The sequence below is a fragment of the Salmo trutta genome, chromosome 23, assembly GCF_901001165.1.
Source record: "Salmo trutta chromosome 23, fSalTru1.1, whole genome shotgun sequence".
In the NCBI taxonomy this organism is placed as follows: domain Eukaryota; kingdom Metazoa; phylum Chordata; class Actinopteri; order Salmoniformes; family Salmonidae; genus Salmo; species Salmo trutta.
In genome coordinates this window covers 3293590-3320454 of record NC_042979.1, presented here as the reverse complement: position 1 = coordinate 3320454, position 26865 = coordinate 3293590, and the positions used below count along the sequence as shown (strand labels likewise).

The window sequence follows — 26865 nt, the reverse complement described above, 5'->3', positions numbered from 1 at the left end:
GTGAATTTAGTCCGGTCGCCCCAAAAAAGCTACATATTGCAGCTTTAAGAGCTTTAGACACTGAATTGTGCAATATTAGACCATTATTATTTTCAAAGTTCTTCAAGCTCTGTCAAGATGTTCGGGATCATGACAGCCACTTTCAAGTCTTCTTGGTAAGCAACTCCAGCGTAGATTTGGCCTTGTGTTGTAGGTTCGTGTCTTGCCGAAAGGTGAATTCCTTTCTCAGTGTCTGGCGTAAAGCAGACTTTTTTTTTTGCCTATGCTTAGCTCCATCCCGTTTCTATTTATCCTGAAAAACTCCCCAGTGTTTGCCGATGTCAAGTATGCCCATACCATGATGCTGCACCACCATGCTTGAAAATAAGGAGTGATGTGTTGTGTTGGATTTGCCCCAAACATAAGGCTTTGCATTTAGGCCAAAAAGTGTATTCCTTTGCCATGTTTTTTGCAGTATTACTTTAGTGCCTTGTTGCATACAAGATGCATGTTTTGGAATATTTGTATTCTGTATATTTGTGTATTTGTTTCACTTTGTCATTTAAGTCATTATTGTGGAGTCACTACAATGTTGTTGATCCATCCTTAGTTTTCTGCCATCACAGCCATTGAACTCTGTAACTGCTTTAAAGTCACCAATTGCCTCATGGTAACATCCCAGAGCAGTTTAATTCCTGTCCTGCAGCTCAGTTCAGAAGGATGTCTATCTTTGTGTCTGGGTGGTTTAATACATCATCCACAGCATCATTATTAACTTGACCATGCTTAAAGAGAGATTCCATGTCTGATTTGTTATTGTTACCCATCGATATACCTATCACTGCCATTTTGAGGCGCTTGAAAATCACCCTGGTCTTTGTAGTTGAATCTGTGCTTGGTAAAAACTAAGAAAAACACTCCAGGCCACTCTGAAACTACATAGAATGTATGTAGAAGTTATAATGGATCTCTATTTTTTTTTTTAAACTGCCCTTTTTCTAGCCCTCAAATAGATTTTAACAAACAAATCAGTAAAAAAAATCTTTGCGGCCCTCCGTTGAATTTCTAAATGTGGCCGTCAAGCCCAAAAGTTTGCCCACCCCTGTTATAAGTTTACCAATAGAACAAGGATTGGTTGACGTCCATATTTTGTTACACAGAATCTATTTGATGATTTTGGAGAAAACTGATGTGAGTAGTAACATTAGTCTGATGTCTGAATGATATTGGGTACCAAACATGTACCTGCATATGTAGTCAGGATCCGTCAACAACGAACATGGTCTGCAACTCTAAAGAATATTATTGAATGATTTGTTTCAGAATAGATAAGATTTTCACCTGTTTGTTTGTTTCGACCTTGCCTTGCCAGCCTGCATACTAAAGATTCAAGCATCCCTTGCGCAGCCTTGTTATCATGCCATTTACTTCTTAGTACTACCAGTCTCGCTCTGTGTCCCAACTGTCACCCTATTCCCTTTATAGTGCACTTCTTTTGACCAAGGCCTATACAGCTCTCGCATAGAGTTAGAGGACTCACCTTTGTATCTATCCTGTTATGGTGTCTGTGACAGCATAGTCAGCACCATTGAAGCCTTATCCATTTTGAAGTGGTCAATTTTCTTCTTATTTTGTAGATCGAAAAAAGCATAAAGCAAATATTTGTGATTTACCGCAACCTGCAATGTTGGGGTCCTGAACCAAATCTTATGTCATTGATTTATTGTGGCCATTAGATGGTAGTGATATAACTTAGACATTTACAAACCATATTTAACACAAGTTGAAGAAGAGAAGGCTCTGATCATTGGCCCAACCCATAGGAATCCCCACCCAGTTGACTACTTTAAAATGGTGGAAGCCCTCAATGGCATTGTCTATGCTACAATTGATTATATCCACGAGTCCTCTAACTAACTCTATGGGCTCTCGTCAAAAGTAGTACGCTATATAGGGAATAGGTTACCATTTGGGATGCATATGTCTTTTATGTACGTCAATCCATCAGGATCCTCTACATCTTTCACACAACAAACTTTTTCTTTGTTCTATTATTTTCTATTATATTTAGCTGCACTTGTATCTGTGAGGCTTGTTTGCCTTGCTTTCATTCCCCTGGTTGCGTTGTTGTTTGTGTTATCATGCCTTGTGATGATGATGCCTTTGTTTGGAATGACACACAGACACGCTGTTTGGAATGATTTGTCAAGACAGCTAATGTGTAGACAGACGGATGAAAAGCATATGCCAAACCACCAAATCTGCAGTTGAATGAGTCATACAAGCCTTATCTAAAGAATCCATACATGAAGAATCCATAGATGTACGTAGCTGGAGCTTCTGTCTGCATCCCAAATGGCCCCTTATCCCATATTTAGTAGACCTTAGGGCTCTGGTCAAAAGTACTACACTATGGGGTGCCATTTGGGATTCACCTTATAGTTTCTAAATAATGCTACTGAGAAATTGCTGTATTTTCTCTCATTGGGAATCTGTGTTTTCTAAAAATATATTTTATGAGATATATGTGGGTCTTTCTATAAATAATGGGTCCAAAGTGTAACTTTGGGATCAACATTTCAAAATGGTTAATATATGCCAATTGGCCCATAAGTCAACCTACTGTAACAACCATATCCTTTAAAATTGCAGGTGTAACATGGAAACCAAAATGCAGGGTTCGTACAGACATTGGCAAGTCAAATTCATGGACTTATAATTACTTTTTCAAGCACAATCATAATTTTCAAGGATGTACATTTTATATTGTATTGCTTTTATAGCACATAGAACAAAAACTCTCCCCAAAAAGTATGCAAAAAGTGTCAGAAGTATGCATTACCACTTTATGTGGGTACTTTTGGCAATGAACTCGTGCATACCATTTTTATGTCTCTGTGTCCAGTATGAAGGAAGTTACAGGTAGTTTCGTTACAAATAGACTTCCAGTCATTGCGCAAATGCTAGTTAGCACTGGCTCGCGAAACGATCTCTAACTTCCTTCATACTGGACACCGAGGCATAAATATTGTATCCATAAGTTCATCTGAATCTTGGGAAGTAGATAAAGGGCCTCGTTGCCAAAATCCCAAAGTATCCCTTTAAGACTAATCCATTTTATAGGCCTCCCCAATGGCACTATGCATTGGCATTCAAATTATTATTACTTTCTATGTAAATAATAGGTTAACGAAAGTGTCTACATCTGTCACAAAAACTGATTAGAAATTATTGGATATTTATATTGGATCAGGAGAGCTTATAAATCGGCTACAATAATTTCAAAGGCTTTTCAAGAACCAAATTTAGGAAATGTTTGATTTCCAAGGTATTCCAGTAGGCCTATTTGATTTTCTGAGTTACTTGTTGTTACATTCTAATGCTGTGCCGACCAAAATAAATTTGCACAGTATTTCAAGTGATTGCTTTAGATAATTGAACAGAAAAAATGAATTGAAAAAAACTATCTCTGATCAAATTGGTAGTCCACCCAGTGGGTGTGTTTTCTGGGATTGAATAAAATCTTTTAAGTGCTCACAAGGGAGCCACACCCGCAAACCTCATTTCTTACATGCATAGGGTAAGTCTGAGTACCAAATATTGAGAAGTACTTAAATCAAAATGCGTAAAAAAGGCATACATTTACTAAGTCTGAATCAGCCCCATTGTGAATATGCCCACTAGGCTACTATGTAATTTGTCATTACTATGTAATTTATTATAAGTATCAAGTTAAGGTGACTCTTCCCGTTAGAAACATTCCATTGTCCAATCGCATACATTATTTTGAATGTATGTGCCCATGAAAGCTGTTTTCACGCCATAACATAAGGAGACATGAAATGGTACGTAGTTAATCCGTTCTACCAAATTTCTATCAACATGTTAAATGTGCAACCAGAGGAAAAAAAACTCTAGACCACCTTTACTCCACACACAGAGACGCGTACAAAGCTCTCCCTCACCCTCCATTTGGCAAATCTGACCATAATTATATCCTCCTGATTCCTGCTTACAAGCAAAAACTAAAGCAGGAAGCATCAATAAAGAAGTGGTCAGATTATGCATATGCTAAACTACAGGACTGTTTTGCTAGCACAGACTGGAATATGTTCCGGGATTCTTCCGATGGCATTGAGGTGTACACCACATCAGTCACTGGCTTCATCAATAAGTGCATTGATGACGTCGTCCCCACAGTGACCGTACATACATACCCCCACCAGAAGCCATGGATTACAGGCAACATCCGCACTGAGCTAAAGGGTAGGGCTGCCGCTTTCAAGGAGCGGGACTCTAACCAGGACGCTTATAAGAAATCCCGCTATGCCCTCCGATGAACCATCAAACAGGCAAAGTAACAATATAGGACTAAGATTGAATCATTCTACACCGGCTCCGACGCTTGTCGGATGTGGCAGGGCTTGCAAACCATTACAGACTACAAAGGGAAGCACAGCCAAGAGCTGCCCAGTGACACAACCCTACCAGACAAGCTAAATTACTTCTATGCTCGCTTCGAGGCTAGCAACACTGAAGCATGCATGAGAGCATCAGCTGTTCTGGACAACTGTGTTATCACGCTGTCCGTAGCCGATGTGAGTAAGACCTTTAAACAGGTCAACATTCACAAGGCCGCAGGGCCAGATGGATTACCAGGACGTGTACTCCGAGCATGCGCTGACCAACTGGCAAGTGTCTTTACTGACATTTTCAACCCTGTCCCTGACTGAGTCTGTAATACCGACATGTTTCAAGCAGACCACCAAAGTCCCTGTGCCCAAGAACACTAAGGTAACCAGCTTAAATTACTACCGACCCATAGCACTCACGTCTGTAGCCATGAAGTGCTTTGAAAGGCTGGTCATGGCTCACATCAACACCATTATCTTAGAAACCCTAGACCCACTCCGATTTGAATACCGCCCCAACAGATCCACAGATGATGCAATCTCTATTGTACTCCACACTGCCCTTTCCCACCTGGACAAAAGGAACACCTATGTGAGAATGCTGAGCACTGAGCACGCCCCCATTCTCATCGACGGGGCTGTCGTAGAGCAGGTTGAGAGCTTCAAGTTCCTTGGTGTCCACATCACCAACAAACTAACATGGTCCAAGCACACCAAGACAGTCGTGAAGAGGGCACGACAAAGCTTATTCCCCCTCAGAAAACTGAAAAGATTTGGCATGGGTCCTCAGATCCTCAAAAAGTTCTACTGCTGCACCATCGAGAGCATCCTGGCTGGTTGCATCACTGCCTGGTATGGCAAGTGCTCGGCCTCTGACCGCAAGGCACTACAGAGGAGAGTGCATACGGCCCAGTGCATCACTGGGGCCAAGCTTCCTGCCATCCAGGACCTCTATACCAGGCGGTGTCAGAGGAAGGCCCTAAAAATTGTCAAAGACTCCAGCCACCCTAGTCATAGACTGTTCTCTCTGCTACCACACGGCAAGCGGTACCGGAGTGCCAAGTCTAGGTCCAAAAGCCTTCTTTACAGCTTCTACCCCCAGCTAATTAAATGGGTACCCAGACTATTTGCATTGCCCCCACCCCCCCACTTTTACACTGCTGCTACTCTATACATAGTTACTTTAACTCTACCTGCATGTACATATTACCACAATTACCTTGACTAACCTGTGCCCCCGCACATTGACTCTGTACCGGTACCCCCTGTATATAGCCTCGCTACTGTTATTTTACTGCTGCTCTTTAATTTATTTTTTACTTAACACTTATTTTTCTTAACTGCGTTGTTGGATAAGGGCTTGTAAGTAAGCATTTCACCTGTTGTATTCAGCACATGTGACAAATACAGTTTGATTTGATTTAAAACATATTATAACTAACAACACTGCCATAAATGCATGGAAAGAAAAGTTATTTTATGTCAAGCGATTTTGGACATGTCTGTCAAGACTCCAACCATGAGAAAGGGTTTTAAATTGTTTTTAAATCAACTCGTGAATTGTATTGAATGTAGCTATGTTCCCCTGTTATATCTTAATGTAATGACATAAAAAAAATGGCAGATTATTATCAATTTATCAACAGCAAATAAGTCCACCGCAGGAAATCCTCAGTGGTACCCTAGTTTCTAGAGATATCCATGTGTAGCGCGTACCTCAGTCAGCATCAGACATGACGACAGTGTTTGTGTGTTAGATCTCTTCTGTAATGCTGTCTCTGTCTGTCTTTCTTGAGTGAGATGTGAGGAGGATGTTGTTGCTAGTCTGATTAATGCTGTTGCTTCTCTCTCTCACACCCCCTCCTCCCCTCTCTGTCTTCACCCCCTCCTCCCCTGTCTCGCTCCCTCATTCTCTTCACCCCCTCCTCCCCTGTCTCGCTCTCTCATTCTCTTCACCCCCTCCTCCCCTGTCTCGCTCCCTCATTCCCTTCACGCCCTCCTCCCCTGTCTCGCTCCCTCTCTCATCCCTCTCTCTCTCCCTCTTCACCCCCTCAGCCTGTTTGCACTGCTGTCCAAGAAGCACAACAAGATTTTGGAGCAGGCTACCCAGTCTGTACGAGGCCTGCGGCGGGCAGACTACGTGAGTACAGTTCCCCTACTGCCCTGGTCCCCTGGACCTCCAGCCACATCAACTGCAATCAGCCACACACACCTCAGCCTCCTCTGTCTACAGGGAGGGAGCAGGCCTGGGGCTGGGGGGGCCCTGACGCCTGACAACCCCTAACCCCCCCCCCCCCCCCCCCCCCCCCCCCCCCCCCCGCAACACACAGGAACAAAGACACAGCAAACCCAGTAAGAGACAGAGGCCATACGCAAACCTAGACACCCAGACGCACAGACCCAGAAGTGGCTGGAGGTGTGTCAGTGATTAGGCTCCTCCCACACACAGGCAGAAGGGAAGCACCCTTCACCCCCACTCGCTTTTGTTTGGATGTCTCCTTTATGGCCCTTTTTCATTCCAAAACACACACTCACAAACACACACACATATACCTGATAATACCATTGCTATGTCTAGAGACGTTGATGCTGAATTAACTTCTGGCCAATGATATCACTTCACCCAAACATTACCCTCCCTCGTCACATTGTGTTTTGAATACATCTTTATCAATTATATCAGGTTTGCTATATGTCTGTGTGAATTATATCATGGAAGAACTCCTCCAAGCTCCAACAATAAGCTGGTCGGGGTCGTGTTCATTAGGGCACACCATAACAAAACATATTAAGTCAAATGTTTTGCAACAGAAAACAAAAACAAGACATTTCTTATTGGACCAGTTCAGGTAGTACCGCCCCCTGTTTATGTTTGGTGTCTAATAAATATGACCCTGGTCTCAGTGGAAGAAGTTGTGACTAGATTCCATCCAGGTCTCAGGGATCTTGTTCTGTGTTCGTATCTCATGTCCAGTCTAGACCTCAACGTTTTGTTCTGTTACTAAGTAATGTTGTTAAGAGGTTTTTATTTAGTCGCTAGGAGGAAGGAAATCCTGCAGTTTAAACATAAAGGTGGTTATCATAACATCCAGTCAACATGGTGAGAACTAACCCTTCTCTGTCTGCAGGAGTAGCTTATCAACCTACAATTACTTCATTTGTTTGCGCTTCTCAATCAGTCACTATAAACGTCTTTATAAGTCATAACACATTGGATGAAAACACACAAATACACACACCTTCCTATTTGGCACACACATTTAAAAAAACGTTATTTTTTTAAGTTGATTTTCCTTGTGAAAGAAATACATTTGAAATTACTCACCAAAGCTCCTAATAATAACAACTATTTGTACTGCAATAAATACACATTATGCATATATACAACAAGCAGCTATGAAAATGTGAAGCTGATGTGCACACAGCGGTGTTGTTGTCTGTAGAGCCAGGCAGGCTGTGTGAGTCGTGTTGTGGTGTAGTGTGCTGCGTTGCAGGGGGGAGGATGGGAGATGAGGGGAGACTAGGCAGGACAAAGGCAGAGTGACAGGCCCCACTTTGCCTTCAGGCCTCGTGACTGATCTGCCGTGACGCAGAGCCACAAGCTCAGACACGATTTACAGAGGGTAGAGGGGGGAGAAGAGAAAGGCTGACGGGGAGTGAATGGGTGAGATGGGTGAGGAGGGAGCAGGCCTTGGTAGGGGGATGAGAAGGGGGATGTAGAGAGGCGGAGGGGATGAAAGGGATGAGGTGGCACGTGGCAGTAATTAAAGTTGACTCCAGAGCGTGCGTGACGGGTGAGAAGGGGCGAAAGCGAGGGTGATTGGGGGGGGGGGGGTTGACTTTACTTCTTCCCCTACAATCGCCGATAGTCCTTCGTTCCTCTCCAGCCACCCCCACCCCCCCATTCACTGCTTTCTCACTCCATCTCACCCTTATTTTCTTTCCCACCCCATTTATCACTCTCAGTCCTCTGTCACTATAATTCTCTGGGACACACCATCTCTCTTTCTCTCCTTCTCTCTCTTTGTTAGTAGTAGATGGTGTTGTGATAGGAGGCCTCGGAGATAGTGGATCTACCTTTGGCCTGTTACTGGTGATAGGAGACTGGCTAGGCCACTGTTCTCCTCTTTCTGTCTCTTGCTTTCCTGCCTCCCAGTCTGCAGCCTTCACCATCCCCTTCTCCCTCCGCCTCCTCTCCTGGGTGACTGGCTGCAGCGACTTTCTCTCCATTACCTCCCTCAAGGTCCAAGGGGTTCACCCCCCCCCCCTCCCAAATTGCCAAAGCAAGTGAAATCGATAATTAACAAAAGTGAAATAAACAATAAAAAATATACAGTTAACATTACACTCACAAAAGTTGCAAATGTCATATGAATTCTTTGTGGGTCTGTGTAATCTGAGAGAAATATGTCTCTCTAATATGGTCATACATTTGGCAGGAGGTTAGGATGTGCAGCTCAGTTTGCAGCTCAGTTTCCACCTCATTTTGTGGGCAGTGTGCACATAACCTGTCTTCTCTTTAGAGCCAGGTCTGCCATCGGCGGCCTTTCTCAATAGCAAGGCTATGCTCACTGAGTCTCTTATCAATCAAATGTATTTATAAAGCCCTTCTTACATCAGCCGATGTCACAAAGGACTATACAGAATGCCAATAAGAATACGGTGATTGACAGAGTCGAAGGCCTTGGCCAGGTCGATGAAGATGGCTGCACAGTACTGTTTTTTATCAATGGCAGTTATGATATCGTTTAGGACCTTGAACGTGGCTGAGGTGCACCCGTGACCAGCTCAGAAACCAGATTGCATAGCGGAGAAGGTACAGTGGGATTCGAGATGGTCGGTGATCTGTTTCTTCACTTGGCTTTCGAAGACTTTAGAAAGGCAGGGCAGAATGGATATAGGTCTGTAAAAGTTTGGGTCTAGAGTGTCACCCCCTTTGAAGAGGGCGATGACCGTGGCCGTTTTCCAATCTTTAGGAATCTCAGACGATACGAAAGAGAGGTTGAACAGACTAGTAATAGGCGTTGCGGCAATGGCGGCGGATAATAATAGGAATAGACGGTCCAGATTGTCTAGCCCAGATGATTTGTAGGGATCCAGATTCTGCTGCTCTTTCAGGACATCAGCTGTCTGGATTTGGGTGAAGGAGAAGCAGGAGGGGCTTGGGCCAGTTGCTGCGGGGGGTGCAGAGCTGTTGGCCGGGGTTGGGGTAGCCAGGTGGAAAGCGTGTCCAGCCATAGAGAAATGCTTATTGAAATTCTTGATTATCGTGGATTTATCGGTGGTGACAATGTTTCCTAGCCTCAGTGCAGTGGGCAGCTGAGATGAGGTGCTCTTATTCTCCATGGACTTTACAGTGTCCCAAAACTATTTGGAATTAGTGCTGCAGGATGCAAATTTTTGTTTGAAAAAGCTAGTCTTTGCTTTTCTAACTGACTGTGTGTATTGGTTCCTGACTTCCCTGAAAAGTTGCATATCACGGGGACTATTCGAAGCTAGTTCAGTGCGCCACAGGATGTTTTTGTGCTGGTCAAGGGCAGTCAGGTCTGGAGTGAACCAAGGGCTATATCTGTTCTTAGTTCTACATTTTTTGAATGGGGCATACTTATTTAAGATGATGAGAAAGGCACTTTTGAAGAACAACCAGGCATCCTCTACTGATGGATGAGGTCAATATCCTTCCAGGATACCCGGGCCAGGTCAATTAGAAAGGCCTGCTCGCACTAGTGTTTTAGGGAGCGTTTGACAGTGATGAGGGGTGGTCGTTTGACCGTGGTCCCATAATGGACGCAGGCAATGAGGCAGTGATCGCTGAGATCCTGGTTGAAAACAGCAGAGGTGTATTTAGAGGGAAAGTTGGTCAGGATGATATCTATGAGGGTGCCCATGTTTACTGATTTGGGGCTGTACCTGGTAGGTTCCTTGATAATTTGTGTGAGATTGAGGGCATCTAGTTTAGATTGTAGGACGGCCGGGGTGTTAAGCATATCCCAGTTTAGGTCACCTAACAGTACGAACTCTGAGGATAGATGGGGGGGCGATCAATTCACATATAGTGTCCAGGGCACAGCTGGGAGCTGAGGGGGGTCTATATCAAGCGGCAACAGTGAGAGACTTATTTGTGGAGAGATGGATTTTTAAAAGCAGTAGCTCAAACTGTTTGGGCACAAACCTGGATAGTAGGACAGAACTCTACAGACTATCTCTACAGTAGATTGCAACTCCGTCCCCTTTAGCAGTTCTATCTTGACGGAAAATGTTGTAATTGGGGATGGAAATGTCAGAATTTTTGGTGGTCTTCCTAAGCCAGGATTCAGACACGGCTAGGACAACAAGTGTGCTAAAGCAGTGAATAAAGCAAACTTAGGGAGGAGGCTTCTGATGTTAACATGCATGAACCCAAGGCTTTTCCGGTTACAGAAGTCAACAAATGAGAGAGCCTAGGGACACACAGGGCCTGGGTTAACCTCTACATGCCACTGTACTATCTGTTTTGGTTGGGTCTAATTGTGTTGCTGTCCTGGGGCTCTGTGGGGTCTGTTTGTGTTTATGAACAGAGCCCAAGGACCACCTTGTTTAGGGGGCTCTTCTCCAGGTTCATTTTTCTGTAGGTGATGGCTTTATTATGGAAGGTTTGGGAATCGCTTCCTTCGGTCTAATTCTGCTCTGCATGCATTATTTGGTCTTTTACATTGTACATGGAGGATATTTTTTGCAGAATTCTGCATGCAGAGTCTCAATTTGGTGTTTGTCCCATTTAGTAAATTATTGCTTGGTGAGCGGACCCAGACCTCAACCATAAAGGGCAATGGGTTCTATAAATGATTCAAGTATTTTTAGCCAGATCCTAATTGGTATGTCAAATTTGATGTTCCTTTTGATGGCATAGAAGGCCATTCTTACCTTGTCTCTCAGACTGTTCACAGCTTTGTGGAAGTTACCCGTGGCGCTGATGTTTAAGCCAAGATATGTATAGTTTTTTGTGTGCTCTAGGGCAAGGGTGTCTAGATGGATTTTGTGGTCCTGGCAACTGGTCCTTTTTTTGGAACACCATTATTTTTGTCTTCCTGAGATTTACTGTCAGGGACCAGGTCTGACAGAATCTGTGCAGAAGATCTAGGTGCTGCTGTAGGCCCTCCTTGGGCCAGATGCATCAGATCATCAGCAAACAGTAGACATTTGACTTTAGGGATTCTAGTAGGGTGAGGCCGGGTGCTGCAGACTGTTCTAGTGCCCTCGCCAATTCATTGATATATATATATATATATATATATATATATATATATATATAATGTGTGTGTGTGTGTGTATGTGTGTGTGTGTGTGTGTGTGTGTGTGTGTATGTGTATATGTACGTTGAAGAGGGTGGGGCTTAAGCTGCATCCCTGTCTCACCCCACAAAGTGTTTTTTGCCAATTTTAACAGCACACTTATTGTTTGTGTGCATTCATTTTATAATGTCATATGGTTTTCCCCCAACACCACATCCCATCAATTTGTATTGCAGACTCTCATGCCAAATTGAGTCGAAAGCTTTTTTGAAATCAACAAAGTATGACAAGACTTTGCCTTGGTTATGGTTTCTTTGTTTGTCATTTAGGGTGTGCAGCGTGAATACATGGTCTGTCGTACGGTAATTTGCTTAAAAGACAATTTGACATTTGCTCAGTACATTGTTTTCATTGAGGGAATGTACGAGTCTGCTGTTAATGATAATGCAGAGGATTTTCCGAAGGTTGCTGTTGATGCATATCCCACGGTAGTTATTGGGGTCAAATTTGTCTCCACTTTTGTGGATTGGGGTGATCAGTCCTTGGTTCCAAATATTGGGGAAGATGCCAGAGCTAAGGATAATGTTTTAGTACAGCCAATTGGAATTTGTGGTCTGTATATTTTATCATTTCATTTAGGATACCAATGAAATGATAAAATGCCTTAATTTTTCTGGAACCCAGGAAGAGTAGCTGCTTCCTTGGCAGCAGCTAATGGGGTCCATAATAAATACAAGCACCACATGCCTTTTTGGGTTGGAGGGTTTGTATTTTGCCCTGTAGTTCATTCAATGTAATTGGAAAATCCAGTGTGTTCTGGTAGTCTTTAATAGTTGATTCTAAGATTTTTATTTGATCATGCATATGTTTTTGCTGGCTGTTCTTTGTTATAGAGCCAAAAAGATTGGAGAAGTGGTTTACCCATACATCTCCATTTTTTGGATAGATAACTTTGTGTTGTTTGTTTTGTGTTTTCCAATTTTCCCAGAAGTGGTTAGAGTCTATGGACTCTTCAATTACATTGAGCTGATTTCTGACGTGCTGTTCCTTCTTTTTCGTAGTGTATTTCTGTATTGCTTTAGTGATTCACCATAGTGAAGGCGTAGGCTCAGGTTTTCTGGGTCTGTTTTTTTGGTTGGACATGTTTTTCAATTTCTTTCTCAGGTTTTTGCATTCTTCATCAAACCATTTGTCATTGTTGTTAATTTTCTTCAGTTTTCTTTTTGACATTTTTTGATTTGATAGGGAAGCTCAGAGGTCAAATATACTGTTTAAGTTTTCTACTGCCAAGTTTACACCTTCACTATTATAGTGGAATGTTTGGTCCAGGAAGTTGTCTAAAAGGAATTTAATTTGTTGTTGCCTAATATCTTTTTTGGTACTACTTTCCTTCCATCTACAGCATTACTTAATATTATTCAGTTCCTTTGGCTTTGATGCCTCATGATTGAGTATTGCTCTGTTCAAGTAGACTGTGATTTTGCTGTGATCTGATAGGGGTGTCAGTGGGCTGACTGTGAGCGCTCTGAGAGACTTGGTTGAGGTCAGTGATAAAGTAATCTACAATACTACTGCCAATAGATGAGTTATAGGTGTACCAATCGTAGGGGTCCCCTCAAAGCCTACCATTGACTATGTACATGCCCAGCATGTGACAGAGCTGCAGGAGTTTGTTGGTTATGTAGTCGTAGTTGTGACTAGGGAGGTATATGGGGGAGGGAATGCTGTCACCTCCAGGTAGGTATTTGTCCCCCTGTGTGCTGAGTGTGTCAGGTTCTTGTCCAGTTCTGGAATTTAGGTCGCCACAGACTAGTACATGTCCCTGGGCCTGGAAATGATTGATTTCCCCCTCCAGGATGGAGAAGCTGTCTTCATTAAAGTATGGGGATTCTAGTGGGGGGATATAAGTAGCACACAGGAGGATGTTTTTCTCTGACGAAAATCTTTCCTTTTGGATTTCTATCCAAATGTAACATTTTCCTGTTTTTTATTAATTTAATAGCGTGAGTTAGGTCTGCTCTATACCAAATGATCATACTCCCAGAGTCCCTTCCCTGTTTCACACCTGGTAGTTCGGTGGATGGGCCTACCAGCTCTCTGTAGCCTAAAGGTAACCAGCTCTCTCTCTTCCTCCCTCCTTCTCCACAGCTTCCCTCTTTCCTTCCCCATGTGCTTAGAGCGGTGGATGTTCTCATTAGGCTAGACTGCAGCTCAGAGCACTGAGCTCCATATGACACCTAGATATATTCTAATCCATGTGAGCTATATGGACCACTCTGATGAAATCCTTCTCTGCCTTCTGGCCCATATTCATATTCAATCCCACAGTCCCTTTGTGAATGACAGTGGGCTTGGCTGGCCATGAACATGTTATTGTTATCATGGGCTATAGGGACATTGGTCTATATGACAGCTTTCTGTCCACTGGCCACAGGCAGCAGACCTGATTGAGTCACTGACCAGTTCTGCTAGGGAGGGGTAGAGTATCTAGCCCTGTCCCCATCCCTGTTCCTGTTCAGTAGTATCTGCTCGGTGTCAATGCCAAGTGGGGCGGGACAAAACATATTTAACTAGCCACAATACAGAATACTCTTTCCCTCTCTGTCCCTCTGTAGTCTCCCTCATCTTTCTATCTCTTCTCTCTCCTTCTCTCTTTCCTCTCTGGTCAGTTTAGCAGAAGAGTGGATGTAAAGGCAGTAATATAAAGCAGCTGGCCCTGACAGTATTCTGTTCCCGGCTGCCCGAGGGGAGGATGAATGGGGAGGAGGAACGGGGGAGTAGAGAGAGCGAACAGCGAGAGAGACCGAAGGGGTGTAGAAAAAGAGAGGAGGGGAGTAGGGAGAGAGAGAGTTTGTGACTGACTGGCATCTGGAAACAATGTAATTTGGCATGGCGGCCAGGCTATGGAGAGAGAGCGAGGGAGAGGGAGCTAATGTTTGTTTAATGTAGGATTGTCCTTAAAGCAGGAGGATATTAAAAAGAGAGGATGAGAGACCTCAAACACTGTCAGCTCAGTGGGGGCGTTTCCCTCTAATACCTGTGTGTTCCAAATGGCACCCTGTTCCCTTTCTAGTACACTACTTTTGACAAAAAAGTGGCAAATGTATATTAAAAGGTAGTGCACTTTATAGAGAATAGGGTGCATTTTGGGACTCAACTTTGTCTTTGCATCTCCACACCACCACCAAATCCCCCTCCTCCTGTTCATCAACCCTTGTTCCTTACCTCCCACGCACACAGCATTCTCTCTCTCTTTTGCTCTCTCTCTCTCCCTCGCTCTCTCCCTCTCGCTCTCTCTCGCTCTCTCCCCCTCGCTCTCTCTCCCTCGCTCTCTCCCCCTCGCTCTCTCCCCCTCGCTCTCCCTTTCCCTCGCTCCCTCTTTCTCTCTCCCTCGCTCTCTCACTCCCTCTCCCGCTCGCTCTCCCCCTCGCTCTCTCTCTCCCCCTCGCTCCCTCTCTCCCCCTCGCTCCCTCTCTCCCTTCGCTCGCTCTTTCCCCTTCGTTCTCGCTCTCCCACACTTTCTCTCCCCCTCGCTTTCTCTCGCTCTCTCAAGCTCTCACATTCAAATTCAGATTGCTTTATTGGTATGAAATATAATTTGTAGATATTGCCAAAGCAGTATAGTGGTACAGTATTTCAGTAAATACAGTACAATGCAACGAGGATATTGAAATCCAGTTCATTTCAGTAGTAATTATAAAAATAGTACATATAATCATGTATACACTACTGCTGTTGTATTGTGGAATCTTTGGTCGATACATTTAATTAAAGAAAATAAGATGATAAAAAGAATGAAGGAATGGCTAATAAATAAACCAACAAATGTAAATGGATGATGGTTACACTGTGTTAGTTGTAAGTTATAAACAATGCATTAATGGTCATGGGATGTCCCTTCGGCTATGGAAATCATATAAATATCTGGAAGTAATATTAGCAGTGTCCCTGACCCAGAATAATTCCCAGCTTTATGTCATTAGTAAATGCACAGAAGTTGGGAATTGATTGACATATTTTCTTGAAAAAATATGATATTATTTGGGAGTATTTCTCACAGTATCTCTCTGTCTCTCTCACTGTCTCTGTATGTTTGTGAAGCTGGGTCTGGTTAGTGTCAGGACTGTAGAGGGTTAGGCCCTGGCCCCTGGGGACAGGCCAAGGGCAGCTCCAGCCCCTATCCCCTGTAAACCCCCTCAGCAGAGGTCATGTGTCTGTTTACTAATGAACATTTCAAAGTGACTGCTGATAAGCACACACACACACACTCACTCTCTCTCTTTCTCTCCCTCATTCTCTCCAGCTATCCGCCCACCCCTGCCCATCCCCCATCGTACTCTACCACTCAATCCCATCGCCTCGTCCTTTCGTGATGAGCTCAACTGAACGTTAGGGCCTGGACTCAGTAGGAACAAGTAGCAGGAAGGATTTGTTGATGAAGGCTGATGTGTTCTGTTTTTGTTTTCCCTTCAAGAATAGTTGAAATAAATGAAAGAAAGAAATAGGGGTTTCAACTAATCTCTGTGAGGAGATCAAAGCACCACACAGATACATCCTAAACCCTACATACTGTATAGATAACCTCTTTAACATGGCATAGCAGACCTCCATGTGTCTCTGTTTACATCTGTGGGCTCACTGAATCTGCTCTGTTTAATTGTCTGTATATATACTCACCGATTTAGCCTGGAGCACTATTCCCTCTTGACTAGTCCTGCTAGCTAGAATATTGCGTCACATATACTGTAGCTGTTGTGCTGATTGGCTGAATCCATACTGTGGAGGCGGTATCATTTATTTGTTTGTTTTCAAACGCTAAACTAGTACTTAGGAATACTACAACACTATGATGACACACCACAATATGTACAGGTGACCCTGCTAGTGCGAGGAGATTAATTTCATCCCTCTCGCTCCTACTGCTTTACCTCCACACCCCCTCCTTCATTAGTTTACACTGTCACCCTGCTTATGGCAGGCAAACCTTCAGACAGACTGCTGCAAAGACCGAGAGAGGATGAGTCAGAGACTGCCCACTTGTCTGTCTGTCTGTCTGCCTGCCTGTCCGTCTCCCTGCCTGCCTGTCCATCTGCCTCTCTCCCTGTCTGTCAGTTCTGTCTGTCTGTCTTCCCGTCTCCCTCCCTTACTGTCTGCAGCCAGCATCTATCTTCTACACAGGCAGCAGGAGGGCCACCCCAGCCAGCCGGCTCTCAGGCCTAATACAATACAGGTATATTATGTACTGTGGCCTTTACACTGCTGGCTTAGCTAGAGAGGGGGGTGGGGGGGGGGGAGTAGCTCAGACTGAGGCTGAGGTTACAGTCAGCAGGTGGAAGCAGCCAGTTAGTCAGTAATCCACTAATGACCAGCCAGTTATGGGGGCTGGATTAGCACGAAGCTGCCACTGCCACTGCCAGGGAGCCAGGGCACTAGGCAGACCAGCCAATCTCCCAGTTCCAGCCAGCATTCCTATTGGCCCCTAACTAACTGTCAGGGCAGACAGGCAGGTCAGACTTCCAACCCAAGCCAGCCTTACCCAGAAGTCCACTAGGCTGAGCTATCGCTAGGTTAGCTAACAGATGTTGGTGAAATAATAAATGCCACCCAAAGCAATTTATAGTACAGTAAACACTTAGAGTACGTTGAGTACAGTACTCTCCCATATGTGGCCCCAGTGGAAATCAACTGCAAACTGCAAAGTGCCATGCTTCTACCAACTGAGCTACACACGATCACAAAATGACTTCAGACATGGGTGCCTGAGGAAAGAAAGTAAGGCACGAGGGGTGGATGGGAGTTTGGCTGGTAGTGTTGTACTTCTATAATGCACTATAGGGCCCCCTCTAACAGCATGGGTTTCAGCAAACAACAAGTGCTACTTATCTGACTTCTGAACTTGAGTCTCTTAGCATGCATACTCACACACACACACACACACACACACATACACTCACACACACACACACACACACACACACATACACTCACTCTCTCACACACACACACCCTCTCTCGCTCTCCTACACACACATGCATTCAGACACACACACTCACTCACCCCTAGACACACTGCTCGTCTCGAGCCTTTAATGAAGTCAAAGCCGAAATGTTAGCGGACAAATGAAAGCTCCTGTAATTACATGGGCTGAGCCCTAATTGAGCCTCCATAATACTCAGAGTACTGAGACTACTGCTCTATACAGTTCAGTTCAATTCAGTTAACGCCCTGTATCCTGTCTGTCTGTCGCTGTCTGTTTGTCGCTGTCTGTCGTGTCAGACAGACCGATATCATTGACCATTTGAAGAAATTTGGAGTTGGTCAGAAAGGCATAGAGATTTGTGCTGTGTTTGTGTGTGTATTGTAGTTATTTCCGCTTCCCTCCCCAACAGCGCAGAAACAGTTCTAAGCTTTTATCTTTCATCTATTCTATACTGTATTGCGTGAGAAAGGATTGGTGGTTGGAATAAGACTTGCAGACCTAGACACTTTCTGCAGAAGGCCCTCCTCTTTTTGTGTGGAAGCCAGTTTGTGATTAAGTGAGGGGCTTCGATAAAACTGCTGACCCTCCCTGTCTGCTAAAACTGCGTCTCTCTATCTCTGTCTCTCTCACCCTCTCCTCATTCTCCTCCACTGTTGCTGATTGCTTCCTTTGCGGACAGGAAGTGTGTTTGTTTACCTTGGGAATAACATGGTTTCTATTTCAGAAAAGGGGGGGATCATTCTGTAGACCCCCTTGCTGTCCGTCCGTCCACACACACACACACCGCCCGTCCCCCTCCCCTTTAATCCGGTCCAGTTCATATGGCCATAACAGTAAGGGGGAGACGAGAGGGGAGGGATGGCCCTGTACAGTGTGGTGTAATTGTGATTATGAAATGCCTCCCTCTATGTGCCGTAACGCAGGTCAGAGAATTACCCATTAGAGCCTCCCAAAAGAATCGTGTTGTTTCAACGCCAGCCTGCCAGCTCTTTTCTGTCTGTGTGTTTCGCACTCTTTCTCTCTCCCCCTAGGGCTGTGGTGCACCATTGGTTGCTGGTGTTGTTTTTATTGTTTCGCTGCGGTAGGTGGTTCTGACCGGTTTGGATTTTGCATACTCCCCTACAAAACCTCCCGAGTGGAGCCGAACATACACGCATGCACAGACACACACACACAAAGTACCTCCCGTGTGGAGCGGGACAGCCAATACATTAAGCTGCTTGTTTATTCATGCCAGCTCTCCTGCTTTAGGAGAAAATCCTGCAGATGTTCATGTCTCTTCACTAAGCCTGCAGCCTCATAGAGAGCATTGTTAAGAGCAGAACACACACACGCAGTAGGACACACACACACACACACTCACACAATGGAATAGTCACCACCATTGATTATTTAACACATTCAAATGTTCTCAGCGCTTCATCTGAATGACTTGGGGAAGTATTTCTCCTTCTATTGACAGTAAATAGTGCACATAGCTGTAACAATTGGAATTCATCGTACTAATAGACAGTTCTTCTACTTGGTCATTTTTTTCTTCCTTTTGTGGTCTGTCTGGTCTCTTAACCTCCCTCCTCAGACTCACAGAGTGCCGTCTGCCTTTTGCCTTGACAAAGGCTATGTTGTGTTGCTACTCAACTCCCACTCAGATAGCAGATATGACCTGACACACACACACACAGAGATATGCTTTCTCCTGGCCGTCACACCTCACCACTGACCCATTAACCTCTGACCTATTCAATATAGCCAGGCCCGGAGGCTCTCTGTAACCACGGTAACCAGCGCTTGCCCCTGGTGACATATCAGAAGGCAGGCTGTATTGGCGTTGTTGTTATTAATAACTGATGATCAGCCCTGTTCTGTAAATGAGTAGGTAGTGGCAGACACAGAACACACACACAGAACAAGTATATACACACACACACAGAACACAGCAGGACGTAGACACTCAGACAGAACAGACAGTTCCCGAGGCCTCCCCTGACCCTGTGTCATGCTGAATGCTAAAACCAGTCTTAACACACACACACACGCACGCTCAGCCCTGCCCTGCAGGTTTAAGGATGAGCAGTACACAGATTAACAGTTATCTCCCAAGTGTACACAGTCTCTCTCATCTACAACACACACACTGTCTCTGTCTGCGGTTATGCAAATAGCCAAACAAGTCAGTCAGGAATTCAAGGCACACTTAACCAGCATGGCTACCACAGCATTCTGAGTGGCGCAGCGGTCTAAGGCACTGCATCTCAGTGCAAGAGGCGTTACTACAGTCCCTGGTTTGAATCCAGGCTGTATCACATCCAGCCGTGATAGGGAGTCCCATAGGGCGGCGCACAATTGGCCCAGCATCGTCCGGGTTTGGCCGGGGTAGGCCGTCATTGTAAATAAGAATTTGTTCTTAACTGACTTGCCTAGTTAAATAAAAAACTAATTAAAACAAATATACGATCATTGTGAGTAATGGCCACGGCTCACCTCCACACAAACACCTGAAGCCATTCATCCTCAACATCTGCGATAGGGATAGAATGAACACATCTCATATATGGGACTCCCAATCATGGCTGTTCAAAAGTTTTACAACATCTACTCATTCAACGGTTTTTCTTTATTTACATTTTTTCTACATTGTAGAATAATAGTGAAGACATTAAAACTATGAAATAACACATATGGAATCATGTAGTAACCAAAAAACTGTTAAAGAAAAAGATTTGAGATTCTTCAAACAGCCATCCTTTGCCTTGATGACAGCTTTGCACACCCTTGGCATTCTCTCAACCAGCTTCCCCTTGAATGCTTTTCCAACAGTCTTGAAGGAGTTCCCACATATGCTGAGCACTTGTTGGCTGCTTTTCCGTCACTCTGCGGTCCAACTCATTCCAATCCATCTCAATTTGGTTGAGGTCGGGTGATTGTGGAGGCCAAGTCATCTGATGCAGCAATCCATCACCCTCCTTTGTAAAATAGCCATAACACAGCCTGAAGGTGTGTTGGGTCATCGTCCTGTTGAAAAACAAATGATAGTCCCACTAAGCCCAAACCAGATGGGATGGCGTGTTGCTTCAGAATGCTGTGGTAGCCGTGCTGGTTAAGTGTGCCTTGAATTCTATATAAAACACAGTGTAACCAGCAAAGCACCCCCACACCATAACACCACCTCCTCCATGCTTTGCAGTGGGAAATACACATGCAGAGATCATCCATTCACCCACACCACGTCTCACAAAGGTACGGTGGTTGGAACCAAAAATCTCCAACTTGGATTCCAGACCAAAGGACAAATTTCCACCGGTCTAATGTCCATTGCTCGTGTTTCTTGGCCCAAGCAAGTCTCTTCTTCTTATCGGTGTCCTTTAGTAGTGGTTTCTTTGCAGCAATTCGACCATGCAGTCTTCTCTGAACAGTTGATGTTGAGATGTGTCTGTTACTTGAACTCTGTGAAGCAGGCTGGTAACTCTAATGAACTTATTATCTGCAGCAGAAGTAACTCTGGGTCTTTTTTTCTTGTGGCGGTCCTCATGAGAGCCAGGTTCATCGTAGAGCTTGATGGTTTTTGCGACTGCGCGTGAAGAAACTTTCAAAGTTTCACGCATTGACTGACCTTCATGTCTTAAAGTAATGAAGGACTGTCATTTCTCTTTGCTTATTTGAGCTGTTCTTGCCATAATATGGACTTGGTCTTTTACCAAATAGAGCTATCTTCCCCCCTTGACTTGTCACAACACAAATGCATTAAGAAGGAAAGAAATTCCACAAATTAACTTTTAAGAAGGCACACCTGTTAATTGAAATGCATTCCAGGTGACTACCTCATGAAGCTGGGTGAGAGAATGCCAAGAGTGTGCAAAGCTGTCATCAAGGCAAAGAGTGGCTACTTTGAAGAATCAAAAATATAAAATATATTTTGATTTGTTTAACATTTTCTTTGGTTACTACATGATTCCATATGTGTTATTTCATAGTTTTGATGTCTTCACGATTTTTCTGTAATTTTTTTTTTTTAATTCTGTTTAAAATTAAGAAAAACCCTTAAATGAGTAGGTGTTCTAAAACGTTTGACCGGTAGTGTAGATATCTGTAAAATACATACTATATGCTTCCCTCCTACAATGAGTGTACAAAACATTTGGAACACCTTCCATGGTTGTCTGGATGTCCTTTGGGTGGTGAATAATTCTTGATACACACGGGAAACTGCTGAGCGTGAAAAACCCAGCGACGTTGCAGTTCTTGACACTATCATACCGGAGCGCCTGGCACCCACTACCACACCCCGTTCAAAGGCAATTAAATCTTTTGTCTTGCCCATTCACCCTCCGAATGGCACACGCACGCAATCCATGTCTCAATTGTCTCAAGGCTTAAAAATCCTTATTTAATCTGTTTCCTTCCCTTCATCTACTCTGATTTGAAGTGGATTTAATAAGTGACATATTTAAGGGATCATAGCTTTCACCTGGATTCACCTGGTCACTCTTGTCATGGAAAGAGCCTAATGTTTTGTACACTCAGTGTATATTGCTATTGCTGTATTAGAGAGGAGAGGGAAATGTGGCTAGACAGAGGAGTATAGGAGTGGGGAGGAAGGCGGGGAAGGCGGGGAAGGGGGCAGGTGGTGTGGGTGTCTGGGTTTTTTTTTTTAAAGCGTCTGCTTCATTACATATGGGGAGAGACTGGGGCACCTCTCATTTAATCAGCCTAGCATGTCTAACACACACAAAGACGTTGAGCTTACACACACACACACACACACACACACACACACACTTCGAAGCACACACACACACACAGACGTCTAGCTTGCACATTTGCATCTGACCTGGATTCCCTGGTGTGCAGTGGGCTAATCTCATTACAGACAGAGCTCTGCTGCAGGGAGAGAGAGAGCTGTAGGAGTGGGAAATGCAAGCTGCCACCTCCAACGCTTCCTGCTACTCTCCTCTTTACTCTTTCTCCCATTCTCTTCCTCTTCTTTCCTCTTTTGTTTCCTATCCTCTCTTCTCTTATTCTCCCCTTCACTCTCCTCATCCTCTCATCTCCTCTTCTTTAGCTAGACTAATTATAACCTAAAACTCTGGACTCCGTGCCTGGCGGGCCACCACCTCCCCTCCCTATGAGCCCTGGTCAAAAATAGTACACTGTACAGGGAAGAGGATGGCATTTGGGAGGCAGACGGTACCTCTGCTCCATGACACACCATCAATCCTTATTAGTCAGTCAGACAAACAGACACTGCTCAGTGAGGCTCTGCTCTGTGAGGCTGGTAATGTCTGGTCTGGCTGCCTCTGCTGTCTCAAGGTCGCAGTCACACACACACATCTATTACCTTCTTAATCCTAAGTATAAAAAATAAAACATTAATATATCTTGATTCGATTAGTGTTCAACCCCCAGAATTGATACAGAATCACCTTTGGCAGTAATTATTTCTGGTTATGTCTCCAAGAGCTTTCCACACATGGATTGTGCAACATTTGCCCAGTTATTATTTTCAAAATTCTTCAAACTGTGTCAAATTGATTGTTGATCATTGCTAGACAACCATTTTCAGATCTTGCCATATAATTTTTCAACAGATTTAAGTCAAAACTGTAACTCGGCCACTCAGGAACCTTCACTTTCCTTTTGGTAAGCAACTCCAGTGTAGATTTGGCCCTGTGTTTTAGGTTATTGTCCTTCTGAAAGGTGAATTCATCTCCAAGTGACTGGTGGAAAGCAGACTGAACCAGGTTTTCCTCTAGGATTTTGCCTGTGCTTAGCTCCATTCTGTTTATTTTTATCCTGGAAAAACTCCCCAGTCAATGTTGTTGATCCATCCTCAGTTTTCTCCTATCACCGCCATTAAACTCTGTTACTGTTTTAAGTCACCATTAGCCTCATGGTGATGTCCTTCCTGTCCGGAAACTGAGTTAGGAAGTATGCCTGTATCTTTTGTAGTGACTGGGTGTATTGATACACCATCCAAAGGGTGATTAATAACTTCACCATGCTCAAAGGGATTTTCAATGTCTGCTTTTTTATTTTTACCCATCTACCAATAGGTGCCCTTCTTTGCGAGGCACTGGAAAACCTCCCTGGTCTTTGTGGTTGAATCTGTATTTGAAATTCACTGCTCGACTGAGGGACCTGTGTGTTGTACAGAGATGAGGTAACCCTAACTCATTGTGTGACTTGTTAAGCACATTTTTTTCTCCTGAACTTATTTAGGCTTGCCATAACAAAGGGGTTGAATACTTATTGACTCAAGACAGTTCAGCATTTTATTTTGAATTAATTGTAAAAATGTTTAAAAAAAAACATAATTCTTCTTGTGACAAAACATCTAAATTTATTCCATTTAAAATGTAGGCTATAACACAACAACGTGGACATGTCAAGAGGTGTGAATACTTTCTGAAGGCACTGTATGTGTCATTAGTAATGTGTGTTGGGTTAATATTCTCCTGCTTCCAGAGCCAATGACATCAGCCAGATTTCAGGAAGTGATTAAGGATGATTGGCTTCTCCTAATCGATAGCCAAGGCTAGTCCTATCGTTGAACTCGCTCCATAATGCAGAGAGATGTAAAGCTGTCATTAGGTTTTACTTTGTTGAGGAAACCAGAGCTTTTTACTGACTGGTATTTACTGACTGAGCCTGTTACACCTACACACAGTGTTTTAAAAAAAAGTTTAAAAAAAAGTGTCATAACACTAATAACGTTGGCAACAGACTCCCACCTTGCTAATATTTCTACTGGCGGGTTTCACACCACAGGTAGATCAGGGCAGACTCTGAGGTGGCGGCCATGGTAACGGACCTGAGGAAGTGTGTGTGTGTGTGTGTGTGTGTGTGTGTGTGTGTGTGTGTGTGTGTGTGTGTTGGTCAGTCTGCATTGCTAAGCAGTCAGATCGCCACTGGGCTTATTTCATTAGTGTCTTTAAGCTGCTTTGGACTTCTTGACTCCAGGCTAGAGTTGTCCTTAGTCAGGACTTGGGTTCCCTCTCAGCCTCTTGCGGTACAGCCTTATGATAGCAGGTTCACTTTAAAGGCACACTCCTTTATTCCTTGCAGTCCCACCACTTGGTTTGCTAGAAACCTGAAACGTCCAAATTCCACAAAAGCAGTGCTAGTAGGAAGACGACCAATATCAAAAAGATGTATTATTATTCAATTGCATGTGTCATCCCAGGCTAGTAGCTATCTCTCAAGACAGCTGTTTTAAAGAAATGTTTTGTTTCTCTTCGTGTTGTCTGATTTGTAGTCATGGGATGTCACAAATGATCTCTACACACACAAACCAGGGCTACCGTTGCCGGTAATTGCGGGCTTTTGGCCGATAAAATAAATTGTCCGGGGCTGCATATCATACATCACGATTTCACGCTTCAGCACCATTCTCACTCCTTGCGCACTGCCTTATGTGCATGTGCCTGCTGCTGAGGAGAGGGAGAGAGCGAGAGAGGAGCCTTGGGATACTGTTGATTGCAAAGATGGAGGCCTGAAGTAAAACCAAAGTTAGAGTATGCCTATAGTGAAAAGCCTTCAAGGGGAATGTCCTCCATATTGGACAAGTTTTAATATTGTAGTGGACAATGATGAGAAGAACGTTGGTGCACGCCCTTATGCAGGCTACTGTGCAACTCGCTATACATGCAGGATGCAATTAGAATATTGTATTTATAATCATTTGATTTATCATTATATATACAGTACCAGTATACAGTTCTTTGTCTACACCCATTCAGCATCATTCACATCCTCTTAAGCTTTAGCCCCACCCATCTCTTTAAGGGTTGATCCATGTGTTTTGTACTAACAGCAGTAAAGCACCCAAGCTAACTGGCTAACTTGCTGGCTACTTCCAGACACAAATGAGAGAACACCTCACTGAACATTACTCGCCCTAGCAGAGCTGGTTAGGCTGGTATGTTATCCAGAGCTTTTGGTGACTGCAACTGTGCTGACAGATTGTCCGTTCGTAATTTCAGAGCGTTTCGCTCTGGGAGCGTTCAGAGCGCACACTGGACGCTCTGGCCGATGAATATGGTTGATCCGTGCTTTCTGACCTCACAACGGCAGTCAAGCACCCAAGCTAACATTGGCTAGCTTGCTAGCTACTTCCAGACACAAATGAGAGAACACCCCACTCTGACCATTTTACTCATCCTAGCAGAGCTGGTTAGGGTGTTTTCATGTTATCCAGAGCATTGATGACTGTAACTGTGCTGCTGGCAACAATTTAATTACGCTTTTTTGCCGACGTTTACTGACACCGGCTATATTCAATGGGTGTTGAGCGTTCGTAAATGCATCAGTTATTCTACGCTCCGGCACACTCAGACGAGAGTGCTCTAAAATCGAAGTAGATGGCCAGGCTGAATTTACAAACGCACCCGAGTGGGTTCCCGAGTGGCTCAGTGATCTAAGGCACTGCATCTCAGTGCAAGAGGTGCACTGCAGTACCTGGTTTGATTCCAGGCTGTATCACATCCGGCCATGATTGGGAGTCCCATAGGGCGGCGCACAATTGGCCCAGCGTCGTCCGGGTTTGGCTGGGGTATGCCGTCATTGTAAATAAGAATTTGTTCTTAACTGACATGCCTAGTTAAATAAAGGTTAAATAAAAAATAAGTGGTTACTTGCACAGTGGAGTCTTTTGTTAAGACATGTAGCTAGCTAGGTAAACAATGAACCATAATCCCAACTCATGATGTTACTATCTTGCATGAATCTACAGCTAGCTAACATTAGGCTATAAATAGCCTATCAAATGGCCCTGACATACGAATAATAAGATCATACACGTAATGTTAGCTAGTGAGCCAGCCAGTTAACGTTAGGTAGCTAGCTAACAGTACACTTTAACTTGAAATGAAACCGACTTTGTCAAAATTAGAAATGTGTAATATCTGAAAATGTAGCTAGCTAGACTATCTTGTACATCATGTTTGGACGCTTCTCCCTGTCACGGATGCCATCATTGCCCTTAGTTTGAAGATGTAATCCAGAGACCGGTGTTTTCTCCATCTCCTTAGCTATCACCATCTAATTTCACTGACTTCAAAACTCGGTCCTCCAGAAAGTGGAGAGCAACACATATGCCATTCTACTAAGAATATATATATTTTTTTAAAGCCACATTTTTTTTAAAGCCACATTAGACAGGATTACTTACACATACCAGCTCAAATAGACAGAAGCGTGCTACAGTATATGGCCAATCGGAACACA

The 26865-nt window shown here is 44.0% G+C and overlaps 1 protein-coding gene across 4 annotated transcripts in view; it reads left to right on the top strand.

Moving 5' to 3' along the window:
* The window catches only part of LOC115159100 (dymeclin-like), a 156484-nt gene that overhangs the window by 95115 nt on the left and 34504 nt on the right, over positions 1–26865 (top strand). For 3 of the 4 annotated variants that reach the window (XM_029708496.1, XM_029708497.1, XM_029708498.1), the window contains one exon: positions 6447–6531. In XM_029708496.1, coding sequence (XP_029564356.1) covers positions 6447–6531 — 85 coding nt within the window. Of the gene's footprint in view, positions 1–6446; positions 6532–15965; positions 17556–26865 lie in introns of those variants that run through there. The other variant, XM_029708499.1, reaches the window with a different exon arrangement.